This window comes from Microcebus murinus, chromosome 11, assembly GCF_040939455.1.
Source record: "Microcebus murinus isolate Inina chromosome 11, M.murinus_Inina_mat1.0, whole genome shotgun sequence".
Classification (NCBI taxonomy): domain Eukaryota; kingdom Metazoa; phylum Chordata; class Mammalia; order Primates; family Cheirogaleidae; genus Microcebus; species Microcebus murinus.
In genome coordinates, this window is record NC_134114.1 from 83961594 (window position 1) to 83976618 (window position 15025).

Below are 15025 nucleotides of genomic sequence, written 5' to 3' on the forward strand. Positions count from 1 at the left end.
CAATTCTATTTTTATTTTATTTTGTTTTTATAGATGTACACTGTACGAATTAAAAGGGTCTTATTATAGCAATATGGTTCAATTCTTTGGATTCCTTCTGTGTTATGTGCCATAATTCATGTATTGGTCTATTATCAAAAATATTTTTAATCTTCTGTCCCCTGACAACTTGATATTTCATTTTTTTTAACACAATGAATTGGAAAGCACCTGACTAACAAAGAGATTTCTTCTTCAGTCATTTGAATAATTAACTTTCTCAATTTCTGGGAAAGATACCAAGAGAGCTTTACTAAGATTTATCAAATTATTGTTAATTATATTGTAACACTTTCACTTTGATTCACCTTTTAAAACCCGTATCATCAACAATGGCAGAGAAACAGATTTTTAAATTGTATTACTCTTTTGCCAAAACAATACTCCTTGATAAAATGTATGCATTTTATTTCTGTTTTAAATATATTATTATCATTACTTTGAAGCTGAAGATTTAGTTCATTTATGGAAAATGTTTGTCAAAAACTTCATTGGCAGAACCAATCTTCACCATCAAACCAGTCAGCCAAATCAGACACACTTTCTGTCAAAAAAAGTTTGACTACATTTTTCAATTCAGATAGCTATTTTGAGGAATATTATACAAATCAATGAGAACTAAAACTATATCATGTGAAACTGATCACTAAAACAAATAAAAATTAAAATGGTACATATTTAATATAATTAATTGCCCCATATTTAAGTTAAAAAACAAGATCTTCCATCTACTTTCTTATATGAAACAAGAAAAATTATTGAAAGTATGGTATATCTTTAGTAAAATTGTGTGTGGCTATTGAATACTGTTGACTGGCTTGGAAGAATAATTAAATGAGAACTAGTGTAAAAATCAGAAATGTCACTAAGAATGAAAAAGTTCTAGGCTGCTAATTATTATGGCAGCACATTTTCTTGTGATTATCATGAAAAAGATATTAAAATCTTAGAAGATAAATTATGATGAGAATTGCTATGGCTTGAATGCATCCCCCAAATTTCATGTGTTGGAAACTTAACCCCCAAATTCATATGTTGGTTGAAGGTGGGACCTTTGGGAGATGATTAGAATTAGATAAGGTCATCAGAGTGGGACCTCCATGATGGGACTCATGGCTTTATAAGAGAGACCTGACCTGACATGCACTCTCTTTTCCTTCCATCCTTCTGCCATGTTTTGATGCTGGAAGAAGGCCCCTAGCAGACGTCAAGCAGAGTCCAGTGCCATGTTCTTGGATTTCCTAGGCTCTAGAACCATGAGCCAAATAAACATTTTTTTTTTATAAATTACCCAGGCTGGTATTCTGTTATAGCAACAGAAAATTAAATAAGACAAGAATTGACCATAACTGAATAAATATTTTATGCTATGGTTCGATACAATGGGTTTTAATAACTAATGCACATCAAATCTGAAAGAACCCACATGAAAGGTTTTATATGTGGGGTTTATCCATTGTATCTTGTAAAAATTTGGTATTCCCAAAAGACATTCTAGTTACATACAAAATAATCAGCATTGCAAATCTATACTGCTTATAGCTGTTCCAAGTCACTTTTCTTCCCAGTCAAGAAACATCCTAGGGAAGGATGTTGAGAAAGTGGAAAACAATTGCTCACAATTACATGAAGAAACCATTTTTGGTGTTCCGTGTCTCGTACTGATTTTCTCTTTGTTTCACTCTCTCAGGACTCTCTCTCTCAAGAGCAAGGCATTCTTTGACAAAAGTCAGGAGGAGGAACAGAAAAAGTGTTAAATAAAATTTGTTATTATTTCCGTCACTCCACTTTACTTTTATCATATATCTGAATTCTGAAAATCCATTTAAGAGTCCAAACACCTCATTGCTATCTTATTTAACATCATGATCCCCTATAACATGTGTACTAGAAAAGAAAGTCCAAAGCTCTATGGATTTATGATTAATTATTAAAGGAACCTTTCTTGCTATTTTCTACATCTAAAGTTTTGGTGACATTATAAGAGCAATGTGTCATAGATTTGGGATGGGCGAGTCCCACATCTTTTTTTTTTTTTTAGTGATGTAGGGGAAAAGTCTATTATGAACAAAGACTCATTCTCAGCAAATCAATTTTGGGAAAGAGTATAGATGGTCACCTGGCCCTTTGTTGGTAAAAATAAGTGTGACACCATCCCCCCAATACCAGAGAATTAGCATTGCACCTGCCATGCCAACTGAGGCAGGCAGGTGATGTAAATGAAGCAGACAGGGCAGAAGTAAAGAAGCAGTGAGGACTGGAACAAAGAGAGGGCATGCCTCATCCACAGGTGCAGGTGGCTATTCATCTCCAACTCCACTATTGCTAGATCTTCCACTTTTCTACCTGGATTTTCAAGTAAGATCTTCCAATTTGTAAATGTAAGCAGTTAAATCAACATTTTAATAAAGCACATTGTAGGAGAATCAAACAAGTCTACAGGTTATGTCTGGTCCACGGTTGTTGGTTAGCAATCTCCACCCAAAGGCAACATGATGATATTTTTGCCTCTGTTGAGAGGATATAATGGGCTTTAAAGTTTGGGTCTCCTACTCTGGTTCCAGGTAGCTCCCCAGTTCTTAGCTCTGCCTCAGTAGTTGTGAACCCTTTACAAGACCATAGATGATCCTCACATATGCATCCTGCAAATTTAAAGTGAGGTTCAGGGTCAATAATCTAGTTTTTCAAATTTATAGAGGCTGAAGGAATTGTCATCAGCAAACTCCACGGTCCATAGAGTTGGATGAAACTTTAAACATCATTTATTCCAGCTTTTCTGTTTTTACAGCTTCTGGTAACATCCTCTAAATATTCCTTTGGGGACTACTAGTGCTTGGATTAGGAAATGGAGGCTGGGCAACCCCAATATTATAGCTCCTGAGTGCTCTTTTCATACACCTTCAATCTCTGGAGCTCCAAGGACTGTAAAAACTCTTTTCATTGAAAGAAGTAGCTATGATGCTAGTTTCAACCCTTCTTACTTCCAGCCCCTGGCCTACAATTACCCTGAGCTGTAATTACCCTAAGCTTCAGATGGTGTGCTGGCTTTAAAACATGTCCACAAATTCTTTGGTATTCCTCCCTTTGGAAGGCAGAGCTTCATTCCCTACCTCCTCGAGTGTGAGCTATGCTTACTGACTTGCTTCTAATAGAATAGGAGAGACAATGGCAACTTCTGAGAATAGCTCATAGGCATCTTGGCTTGCTCCAAGCTCTCTCTTGAACTACTTACTCTTGGGGAAGCCAGAAGTTATGAGGACTCAGCACAACGAAGAAGCTCATCAGTAGAGGATGAGCCCACAGCCACGGGAGGAAGCCACACTGGGAGCACTCTCAGCCCCAGGCAAGCTTTCAGATGACTGCAGCCTCTGCTTACATCTTGACTATAACCTCAAGAAAGATCCTGAGCCATAAACACCAATTGAATTGCTCCTGAATTCCTGACCAACAGAATCTGTGAGATAAGAAAAAGACCAAAGAAGTCTTTTCAAGATGCAAAGCACGGTTGTAATTTGCTATGTGGCACTAGATAACTAATACACATGGGCAAAGCAACCCAGGCCACACCACCCCATGACCTGGCCTCATTATCTTCTTCTGTTCTGAGTTTAGCAGTGGCAAGAAGGTAGGGCATATCCCTTCATAGCTACGACAACCCTACAGGTAATGGGAGCCTGTTGGGAGAGATAAATGGAGATTGTTTATACGTCGAAAGGTAATTAAATTTAAGGAGGACTTCCCTTTCTTCCAGAGGTGTTGGCCTCTAGATGGCATTAACCAAAGAGGAGGTGGTATTTCCTTCTTAAAAGTTTTCCTTCAGGTTGAACAAATTCTGATTATGTGGCAGGCAGCTGGAATTTAGTCCTGTCCTAAGGCTCTTTTCTCTTAATAAGATTAGAAGTTGAGGGTGAATAGGAAACTTAACCAAAATCTGAGATGTGCATTAATTTCAAATACAACTCAGTAACCCCCAAATGTAAAAGTCCCTCCTGGCACGCACATACCCACGTATCAAGACCAAAGATGTCTGAGAGCATCCGATGCCCATTCATCAGAGGGCGGGCTCCCAGTGTCCGGGCGATGCTACCTTTATTTATCTCCTCTTCCTTCTCTTCCTGGCTTTCATCTCAGAGGCATGTTTCTCAGTCTCTGTTGAGGCGAAACCCCGATATCTGAACCCAACCAACCAAATCAGCAAGTTGAGTATAAGCCAGATTAAAGTTTCACTCCCATAAAGGATGAGGGGAAAGCAGCAGGTATTTCTCCGCACAGGGAGAGCATGGATCCCCTGGACTGTCAGGTTTTAGGGTCACACAAGACCTCCAGAAGGCTCTGGCGACCATCATCTTATCATCTGATAGGTGGCAGGTGGTCGGGTACATACGAATTAAGTTTTAATGACTTAACATTCAATCTCCAGTTTTCATCCTCTTACAAGTTTAAGCTTTCTGTCTGTGTAAAAGTGCAAATATTCCATAAAGACGTGAGGTCAGGTCTCTTTTGGTATGGACAGACAATATGATGGAGTGGGTCTTAATGGCAAGGAGTGAGAAAGAATGTTTTGACGTGTGTGGGAATGCCTTGAAAGGGGGGGGGAAGTGCATAAATAAAAAATCTTGATCTAATTCTTCTTTGTGTCCAGAGGCAGCTCTGCAAATACCATCTTAATGAGCTACTGCCTAGCCCCTAATCTCATAAAACCCTCAAAAGGGAAAATGCATGAAAGGCAGAGCTGATTCTATCTGTTTTGATATTTGCCCTTGGGTTTCCCGGCCTGACTTTTGGGGCTCTGGGAACACATGAATTAATATGGAGCAGGGAAGGCGTTCAAAAGCAGACCTCTTCAATGATCAGCCAAATCAGTCAGTTACCTTACAGCTTGCATATTTATTGAACAAATACTACTAAAATAGCTAAAATACATTGGGTACTTGTCATGAGTGCATCAGTAAAGACCACATTGTTACAAAAGCCTGCGTTTTCAGCAGTACACAACTGCAACTCTACATAAATGCCACAGATGCAGAATACTGTTTCTTGCTCTATTTACACAGCTGATATACCTATTCTAACAAAGGGGGTAGGGGGGTGGGACGCACAAGAAACTCAGGCCAATGGGAGAGCGAGAAGAGAACGAAGAAGTGCAGCGCATGCGTCGTCAGTGTTAAACAGTCAGAAGCGAACAGTTCAGAACAAGGCCTGCCCTGTCAAAGGAAGAGCTAAAAGACAGTTATATAAAAATTAAGGTGGGCTTTCAGACTGGCTAACACAACAACATTCCATGAGTAGATGGTATTTTATTTTGTTTATCCACTTCGTTGGGAGCAAGGACAAAAATGTAAAATCTACACCTTGCTTATCAAAACCGCCAAAGAAGAGCACTCTTGCCTATTTTTTTTTAAAATTATATTATTTTGTAAAGACATTTTTCCCAACTTCATTTTTGGAAAAGGTATACTTTTCATATTCCTACTCAGATGCCACTGTTTGGGATTTTTTTTTTCCCCAGGGGGCATGTTAAAAAAAAAAAAAGAGTTTTTGCCCTTTTCCCCCAAACATCTTTTCAAACAAAAAGAACTCAAAGAGACACCTCAAAACGCCTGTGAAATTATTGCTTTTCTTTCTCTAAGTCAGGCAGGCGAGGCTACGTAAAGGAATAGATTTGGTAAGTCGATTACAGTTTTGTGATTGCTCCCGTGACTGCATGTCTGTGAGTGCCAGCCAATGGGACGACAGCCTGTCACACTCTCTGGTAGCATTCACTCAACCTACAACACTGAGGAAGAAAGCCACACTGAAGACACAAGGAAAACAAGTCAGTCCAGTCTAGAGAACAACATTCAGGGAAACAGAGTACCAACACCTTCTTAGAACATGGAAATAAAAAATAACTCCATCAGAGCTACCTCGCCAAGGAGCATGTTGAAAGTCCAAAATAGCACCATTCATCAGTGTCTCAGGTCCTGTGGCAGCATCTCGGTCACTTACCACAAGGAAACAATGAGTTTCAAACTACTTCTATACATCAAAAGAGTACATGGATAAAATATAGAGATATACAGACAATTGATGAACATAAACTACTAGGCTCGTTACATCTAAATGAAAAAAAAAAAATGGGGACTCTTAGCCTCTGCAAGAAGCAGTCGGGAGCTGTGTGAGTGAAAGGCAGGAGTGGACCAGTTGTGCGAGCACGGTGGGAGTTTGAGTTGTGGAAGACATTGTCGTAGCGAACCAGGCCTGAAGGCCCACCTGTAAGGGTTGTAAACGTGGATTCACAGTGTGAAATTCTGAGCGTTTTCACTTGAGTCAGAATGATTAAAAACTGGTTTGATGATAGCTATTTGTCCACTGTAAATTCTCTAAAGCAAGGCTCAGAGTCCCATAGTTTCTTCTTATACTTGATGATTTACACAGAAAAAAATCCCATATATGATACCATGACCTCATCAATACCCATACACCATATGTAATACAAATGGAGGTGTTAGGATTAAAAAAAGTGGAGGTAACTGATGCTCGCGGAGCGGAGTTCATTGCCACCCGGTGGGGTCAGGGAGGCAGCAGCCGTCACATCCTTCTTCTTGCGGTTCACTTCCTTTGGGACCGGAAGTCTTCCCTGCAGGGCAGGTGGGCCCACACACAGACAGACAGACACACAAAAACACAAATTCAGTCATGCTTCTGAAACCATTCTTTTTTTTTTTTTTTTAATTTTGCTTCTTCTGCCCACATTCTACCCTTGAACTCCCGCTGTTTTGCAAACAGAGTTTACATATTAAACACAGCTCACCTGAATGTAAATATTAGGTCTGTGGGGGCCTGGAGTCATGAAACGGGCTGTCTTTGCTTCAGTAAAATCAAGTGTTTCTCTAATGCTGCCATGTGAGAGGCAGCGTTTCCCAGACCCACGTACCTGGGGATAGTTTCTAGTATCATCAGATATGGCCCAACATCAGAGAGGTGCTTATAAGAGGGTTAATAGATTTTTTTTTTTAAATAAAGAATTCAGTGGGTGTGATGGAGAGGATTAATAGTCTTTCTTCTAATATGTAATAAAAATATTTTAAAAAACACATCACAACTGTCCTACATCTTATCCACCTATGGTTTATTCTGTAAGCAGGTGGCACATCCCACATGGGCCCTAACGTCAGAACCAGACGTGGGCACCAAAGATGGAGTGTCAAGGTGAGGGGCCGGGCAGTGGTTGCCATGGGCAACCAAGGCCAGAAGAAGGTGGGATTCTTGTGGTCTGGAATGACTGTGGCTGTTCCAAGTCTTTCCTCACAATCCTGATGAGTGAGTTTTGTGTGTTTCTCACTAAAATAATTCTACCTCAGGGTGACAACTGGTCAGCCACCATGGTAGGGTGAGGACTGCTCCAGACAGCAAAAGCACAGGGCAATGAAGCACACTTGCTGCAGTGATACAAATAAGGTCTTAATCTACCACAAACACATTTAATGTACTGTTCAGATAGGAACACAGTGAAGATTTTTCAACAGTCTCCCTTTTAGCTAAACCATTGATTACTGCAGTTATCTGGGGAAAAAATTATTCTTTATGGTTTTAAAGGATCTGGTTTTTTTGTTTGGTTTGGTTTTTTGCTCAGATCTTATGTTCTAACAGGACAGTTTTAATACGCCAATTTGACTGGATGTGAGTACTTGGATTAAAGTGACAATCTTAACTTGTGATCTGTAAATTACCACATTTGAATTTCTTTTCAGGAAGAATTCAGAGGCCAGAAACTTCCAAACAACTTGAAACTGAAGAAATATTTTCAGCAGCTCAAGGGTGAATTAAACGTAACAGATAAGTCAACTTTAAGAAGTCTCACTTTACTATCTAGATTTTTCATATTAAACATCTGATGTGCCTAAATTTTGCATTTAAAAATCTCAAACTTGAGAGCATACAACATTTTTAGGATGTATATAAAATCCAGTCTTAGGTTGTGGTTTTAGAGGTTGTTTTGGTATCATTAAATACTAATGTGATCAAAACAGAAAATTAAATGAAAATACAATTCATCCTTCAGACACTTTAAGTATCTAGATAAAATTTCCAAAAGCATAATATTGAGTAGTTCATTGAAGTTGTGAAAATAATTTCAATCTTGAAATTTTGGTACACAATCCCCAAAATTAAAAAAAGAAAAAAGAAATCCACTGTAATCCTGATGTCTTTACTATAATCCTGCCACCACCCACCTTAGACGTTGCCTATTAGACATACCCTAATAGGCAACGTCTAAGGTATCTACAGTAAAAACTGGTAAATGTTTTTTTGTTGACCCCAATCAACCAATTAGCATGGTTCAGGATATAACAAACTTAGGTTTTGGACAAATGAAGAGCTCAATAGCTGTTAATTGTCACAGACCAGGAGGGAAGGAAAATCAAAAGTTCACAAACATTGTCTCACTCAACAATTACACTCTTTACATAGCTGGACTTAAAACTGCTTCTTCAGTTCAGACTTAGTCTACTCAGAAGTGAATATAGAGCACATTTGTCTGTGTCTCTTAAGTCTGTTTTGCTAATCTTTTACCTCCATGAAAAACATACAACAAAAGGTAACAAAGAGCTGGAGATTTGGGAAGAGGTACTTCCAGGAAAAAAAAGTGAAGGAGATCACTTGAGATCTGAATTTACCATTTTTACTATTTTTTCTCTCTTTTGATGTCCCCAAAGACTCATGAATTTCTTCATTCATTATTCGTGTTCTGAGTGCCTACCATAGCTTGAGCACTCAATTCGATTTTAAGCCTACAGAGATTAAAACAGAAACAGAAACAGTCCCTGCCCATTCTGTCCTTCGTTAACTTACTGTACAGGAGACACCCAGGTGACCGGACCTGGCAAGCAACGGTGCCAAGTCACGCAGGGAGGTGCTGCTGAAGTCACCCGAGTGCCCAGAACCCGACACGGAAGAGGCCCTGAGATGACAAAGTTCTGTCCATCCTCCGTTGGCGCCCTGGATTTACTAGGGATTTCAGTCCCCCTCCCCTCTGAGTGCCTCCCTACTTTTATTAAAGAGTAGTTTTTCTGCCTCCTACTAAAGGAATTTTAGGCTTCTGCAACAAGGGGAGGATATATTTTGAAGAAAGGACACCATGGCATCTTATTTCTCCAGACCTTATAAGAATTCAGGCAAAAGCACTCCATCCATGTGCTTCCACCATCCAGAACACAGTGATCTTTACAGGACAGAGGGACTTGAGTCATCTAGAAGGCTTGGCAGGCGTGTGTGTGTGTGTGTGTGTGTGTGTGTGTGTGTGTGTGTGTGTGTGTGAGATATGTCCAGTGGCTCCCACGACTGGCTCTCCTGGAGGTCACTCCAGTGGCCTTGCCTCCGGGTGGATGGCCCTCCCTGCTGATGACTGCTAGGAGATTAATCCCCCGTTATTCAACAATGTGCCTTGGACCAAGTACATCAAGATTATTTTTCTTACAATTATGCAAAGATATGTTTTTCCAGAAGGAAATTGATGGGAAAAGGACAAATGTACCATGCTTAAAATACTACTCCATTATTTAGAAAAGACAGAACTTAAAATAGCAGAAGACCTGAATCCCACAATGTTCTGTGCCCACCCCTTGGAGCGTGCCTCAGGGTGGGCAAGACCTAGCACCTGGACTGGCTTTGCAAGAGTGAAGGGAGGCACCGTTGATCTCATTGAGGAGTTTCACTTAGTCTTGCCCTTCTGGTTGATGTCGCCAGTATCAAAGAGAGGACCTTTGGATGCCTGAATGAGGCAAGAACCAACAAAAAGGCTATATTGTACTTTGTTTCCCATCTCACCCTCACCTGCCTCAGGGGAATCGTGCCCCGATCTGGCACAGTAAAGATGTCTAAGGTTATACTGCTGCTGCCGCTGGCTGGTAGTGGGGAGGTGGTGGGGTGTGGGTGTGCTCTCTTCTACTCCAACTCTCTCTACAAGATCCGTGCAAGTCTAGCTCGGGCAGGGCCAAACCATTTTGTTCACCTACTTTCCTGCCAATGATTTCAATCTTGACCTTCAGAAATTTCTCTGAAAGATTAAAAGTGATTTAGAATTGTTTTCTTTCAGTGCAAACTGCCAGTTGACACAACCTCTTCAACTTCTGCCTGTCAGTATGAGATAGGGAATTGTTGAACCCATTTAGTGTAAATAAGACTTTCTTACACATTGAAATGCTAGTGATGGCTGAGGATGGCCTTGCCATCGGTCAATTACACTTAGGAAACTTTCAAATAGAAATTTTATTTTCAATGGACTTTATTTTTCTTTATGAACTGCAAAATCAGCAGGTCATTGGTAAAAAGTACGATCCTCCTGTTTGAAGTCAAATGGAAATTTACCCTAATAGGCAACATCCAAAGTATCTATAGTAAAAACTGATACATGTTTTTTTTCTTTTTTTTTGTTTCAGAAATGGTGCTAAAACCTAATATATAAAATATACAAATTTATTTAAGGCAGAGAATTGTCACACCTAACAGGCCAGAACAAAAGACACCATGATTATATAAATTTTCTTTTTAGGCCTAAAACTTAGGAGAAAGACATATAACAAGGCCGGGCGCGGTGGCTCACGCCTGTAATCCTAGCACTTTGGGAGGCCGAGGCGGGCGGATTGCTCAAGGTCCGGAGTTCGAAACCAGCCTGAGTGAGACCCCGTCTCTACCAAAAATAGAAATAAATTAATTGACCAACTAAAAATATATATATACAAAAAATTAGCCGGGCATGGTGGCGCATGCCTGTAGTCCCAGCTACTTGGGAGGCTGAGGCAGTAGGATCGCTGAGCCCCGGAGATTGAGGTTGCTGTGAGCCAGGCTGACGCCACGGCACTCACTCTAGCCTGGGCAACAAAGTGAGACTCTGTCTCAAAAAAAAAAAAAAAAAAAAAAAAAAAAAAAAAAAAAAAAAAGACATATAACAGTCTTGTTACGTTCTTCCCATTTTGTTTCATGGGTAATCTTATCAGACATTCAGGCATTATTAACAGACAAATATGTCATCATCTTATACTTATAAGAGATCCTTTAGCTTGCCCATCATATTTGAGTTTGTCTAACCAGGAATGGAACAAATTTAAAATCTGTAAAGTGTACATTTGATATATTGATTCCATGATTTTTAAGTGAAAATTTGCTTTTGACTTATTTCTCAAGAAAGGAAGATAATGTGAACTTTAAGAGTCATAGGATTATAGGATATGTTTTTTTAATATATGTTATTTCCAAGGTCATCAGAGTATCAGATTAATGATTTATTGTAGCAGCTTATAATGGATATTAAAATGAAAAAAAATAACTCTGATTTTTTTTTAATTGCTTCTAAATTGAAAACAGTGCTAAGAGAATGGCAGCTAGCATCTTACCTGAGGAAGCCTTCCCTCCATTTCCTTGTTTGGAAATGGTTCTTGACTGACCCAGACACAGAGTCCTGGGTAATAAACCTACAGAGACATGAAAGCATACATATTCAGATTAAAAACAAGACTATAAAACCACATGGGATAAGCTTAATGAACTCAATTCTCAATAGTCACTTATTTCCCAATTGCAACTTAGAGCACTGCGGAACCCATTAACTCTTGCAAATCGCTGGTGTGCTTCTGAATACACACTGCATTCAGGAGAGTTTGGGGTCAATGTCTTCTAAGACTAAGTCCAACAGAAAAGAGATATCAATCAATGTTATCTTCAGCATATAATGTAGCAGCCTGATGGCATGTCTGCTGAGTGCACCAAGTCACCAGGGAGGCCTAACTGTCAAAGGAACCTATCACAAATGTCCCTGCAAAACTCTTATGTTGTGTCTTGAATCCATCAAACTGGGGTTATCCTGATCATTTATTAGAAAGCTAAAGATTACACACAAAAGAAAGGAGGAAAGGAAGAAGCAGCCCAGATTCTCTCCACCACGCCCATGTGGCCACTGACAACACACTCTGCCCAGCTGCCTGAACAGCCAAGGCTGCGAGGGCGGGGTGGGAGATGGGCAGCACCACCATGAATGACTTGGAGAATACTAGCTCATGAGTTCGGGGGTGGGAGGAGGTGGAGCGAGGGAGTGGAAATGAGTAACCCTTCTTTAAATACACAAAGGGAGATTAGCATAAGGCTGCTGACCAGCTGTTCTCCATCTCCAGTAAGACAGGGAGTGGGGTAAAGGACTTAAAAATTACAACTACAGATTTAGGTCAGCTATAAGGAAAAACTCAGCATAAGAATTGTTAAATTACTAAAAGAATTTAGACAGAAAAACTGTGAAGTCTTCATTAAAAAAAAAAAAAATTTTAGAGACAGAACCCAACAACCATCTGTCAGGGCTAATTCACATTTGATATAGTCTCACTCAGAGGAAGAAGATGAATTTTAGGTAAGATTCCCTCCAGTTCTGGTTCTCTAATTTCTGCATGTTAAGCCTCACATTTAATAAACAATAATTAAGAGTCACATCTCAATAGATCAGCAAACAGACTTAGATGCCACTTTCGTTTTTGGAGGCACTGGATGAGGTAGCCTCACCCTTGAGTCAACTGCAATGTCTTGTATGCCCCCTTCAATCCATTTGGTCAGGGGGGTTGAGGTAGGAACTGCAGATGGCTGTGTTTATTCTTTGGGATAATCGAACAGTAACCATTTTTGCTCTACACCAGTCATATTTATAGTCCATCCCAGCTTACAAAGCCATTTTGCATACACCACCTACTTTATCCAGGCAATAACCCTATGCGTAGGTCTTATTAACCATTACACACATGAGGCAACTGAAATTCGGAAAGATCAACTACCTTTCCCAAAGTTACACAGTCAGTGTATGGTAGGACTGGAACTCAAACTAGGTTTCCAGATTCTAAACTTCAGTTCTTTCCACTGCCTGCCCTCGCATTATCCAAGAATGAAAATCGCCTACCACCTCTCCCTCAAAATTACAGCAGTCCACAACCACCACCCACATTTGGGTCTTAAATATTTGAGAGCTCATCCTGCAAGAACTGGAACCATCATCTCACTTTGGACAGGGGCTGCTCTCTGAGCCACGCAGTTACCCCAACCCCAGCCACCTTTCTCTTCCCCAGATTTCCCGTCCTCTGCTCAGCTCCTTTTGGGAGTATTCCACCATCTGCCTTGCTTGGGACAAGCAGACATTCCCTGACATTCCCTGTAGCCAGGAATGGGTGAAGAAAACAAAGCTACAATCTAAAATATACAAGCTCTTTTCAAGGCTTAAAACAAAGTCACAGCACAAAAAACCCCAGTTTGGGCTTAACTTTAGCAGACTCCAACTTGGGATCAAGTGTAAGTTCACTTAATATAAATAAGTAGATATAAAATGATTACCTTCCTATATGGACACTTTAAAAAGCATGTTTTAAGTACAGATTAAAATATTACAAATACTAGTAAGAAATCAAGTTCTGTTGGAAACCGAAAACGTTGATAAAAGTGCATGTAAAACCTTAGTAGGCATAGGAAGCAATTAAAAGCAAAATGTTGTCATTTCTGTGTTCCTGTGCTTTTCTGGGATATTCTATTTTAATGACACTGCTTTAGCTTTTAACTTCTAGGTTCAAGGGATTAATATTAACCTCCCTCCCCCCAAGTAATTAGTAGGAGAAAATAGCTTGCCTCTCAGAATTATTACTCTTTTTCTAACAATTTGTTTTTCCAAGAGCTCTCCCTTTGTTTAGAAAAACAGTCAGTGATTTTTGCCAAAGAACTTGGGAACATGAGTATCTGATAGCAAAACCCATGATTAAGGAAACTTTCTCCCTTACTTTTGTATTTGTTAAATTGGTCAAGGGCATTTCCAATTAGGCATGTTTCAGTGTATGAATCATAAACTAATCATTGTGTACTTTAAGAAAAATGAACGTTGCTTTGGCCTTGTGGTAAATTTTTCAAATCTCCTTCAAAGTCAGAATCTTAAGCCAAAAAACGGCAGGGAAAGAGAAGGAGTCTCAGTTACATTCTGAAAACCTGCTTGGTTGGTATCTAAGAACTCAGCATATGCATGGACATAGTATCTGAAGGGGATATTTTTCTTTTAAGCATAGTTGGTTTTCAGAAATGGAGGCAGATTATAGGAAATAAATACTGTCTCTCTACATTACAGCCTTATTCTTGCCTATACCTGTGGTTTTTTGAGACTCTAAAATGAAGGGCTTAAGAGAAAATATCTATAGATAATCATTATTCTTGCTCTGAAATGACTTGAACCTGAACTTCGGTATTCCGCAAGGTCCCCAACCCTTACTTCGTCCCAATGCTGGACATGGAGAATGAGTAGTCACAAGCAACAGTCATTAGCCTTTCAGTCAAAACGGTCTCAGTTTGAATGTACTGCATTTTCTCCGCGCCAGTCTTCTCAGCTGAACATCTTCTAGTCTACTACCCAGGTTCTATTGCTGGCAGTCAGGGCCACAGTGTTACTTTTCAACTTCAAATTTCTAACTGATGTCTATGCCTTTGTTCACCAAGAGTTCATGAAAGAGCTGCATGTGCTGGATGCTGTGTTAGGTTCTAGGGAATTGCAAGAGAAAGAGCTCCTGCCTTCTAGAAGCTCAAGTCTGGGGGCGGGGATGGCGGTGTGAGTATAGTAGAGGTGATTAACCCACAAAAAGATAATTTTAAAAATGTGTGAGGGGCTGACTTGTGTCCCTCAGAATTCATATGCTGAAGTCCTAACACCCCAGTGCCTCAGAACATGACTGTATTTGGAGACAGGGTCTTTATAGAGGTAATTACGTTAAAAGGAGGACATCAGGGTGAGCCCTAATCCAAAGTGATTGGTATCCTTCTAAGAAGAGATCAGGACACAGAGAGAGGAGACCACGTGGAGACACAAGGAGAAGACAGCTGTCCATAAGCCAAGGAGAGAGACCTCAGAAGACACCAACCCTGCTGCTATCTTCATCTCAGTCTTGTAGCCTCCAGATTGTGAGAAAATAGTTTCTGTTGCTGAAGCCACCCAGTCTGTGGC

At 40.0% G+C, this 15025-nt stretch overlaps 1 protein-coding gene across 2 annotated transcripts in view; it reads right to left on the bottom strand.

Moving 5' to 3' along the window:
- Positions 1–5464: 5464 nt before the first annotated feature.
- NREP (neuronal regeneration related protein) overlaps positions 5465–15025 on the bottom strand; it is a 28468-nt gene continuing 18907 nt past the window's right edge. For both annotated transcript variants that reach the window (XM_076008267.1, XM_012763767.3), the window contains exons 4-5: positions 11415–11492; positions 5465–6658 (exon numbers count right to left, since the gene is read on the bottom strand). In XM_076008267.1, coding sequence (XP_075864382.1) covers positions 6533–6658; positions 11415–11492 — 204 coding nt within the window. In that variant the 3' untranslated portion in view covers positions 5465–6532. The remainder of the gene's footprint in view (positions 6659–11414; positions 11493–15025) is intronic.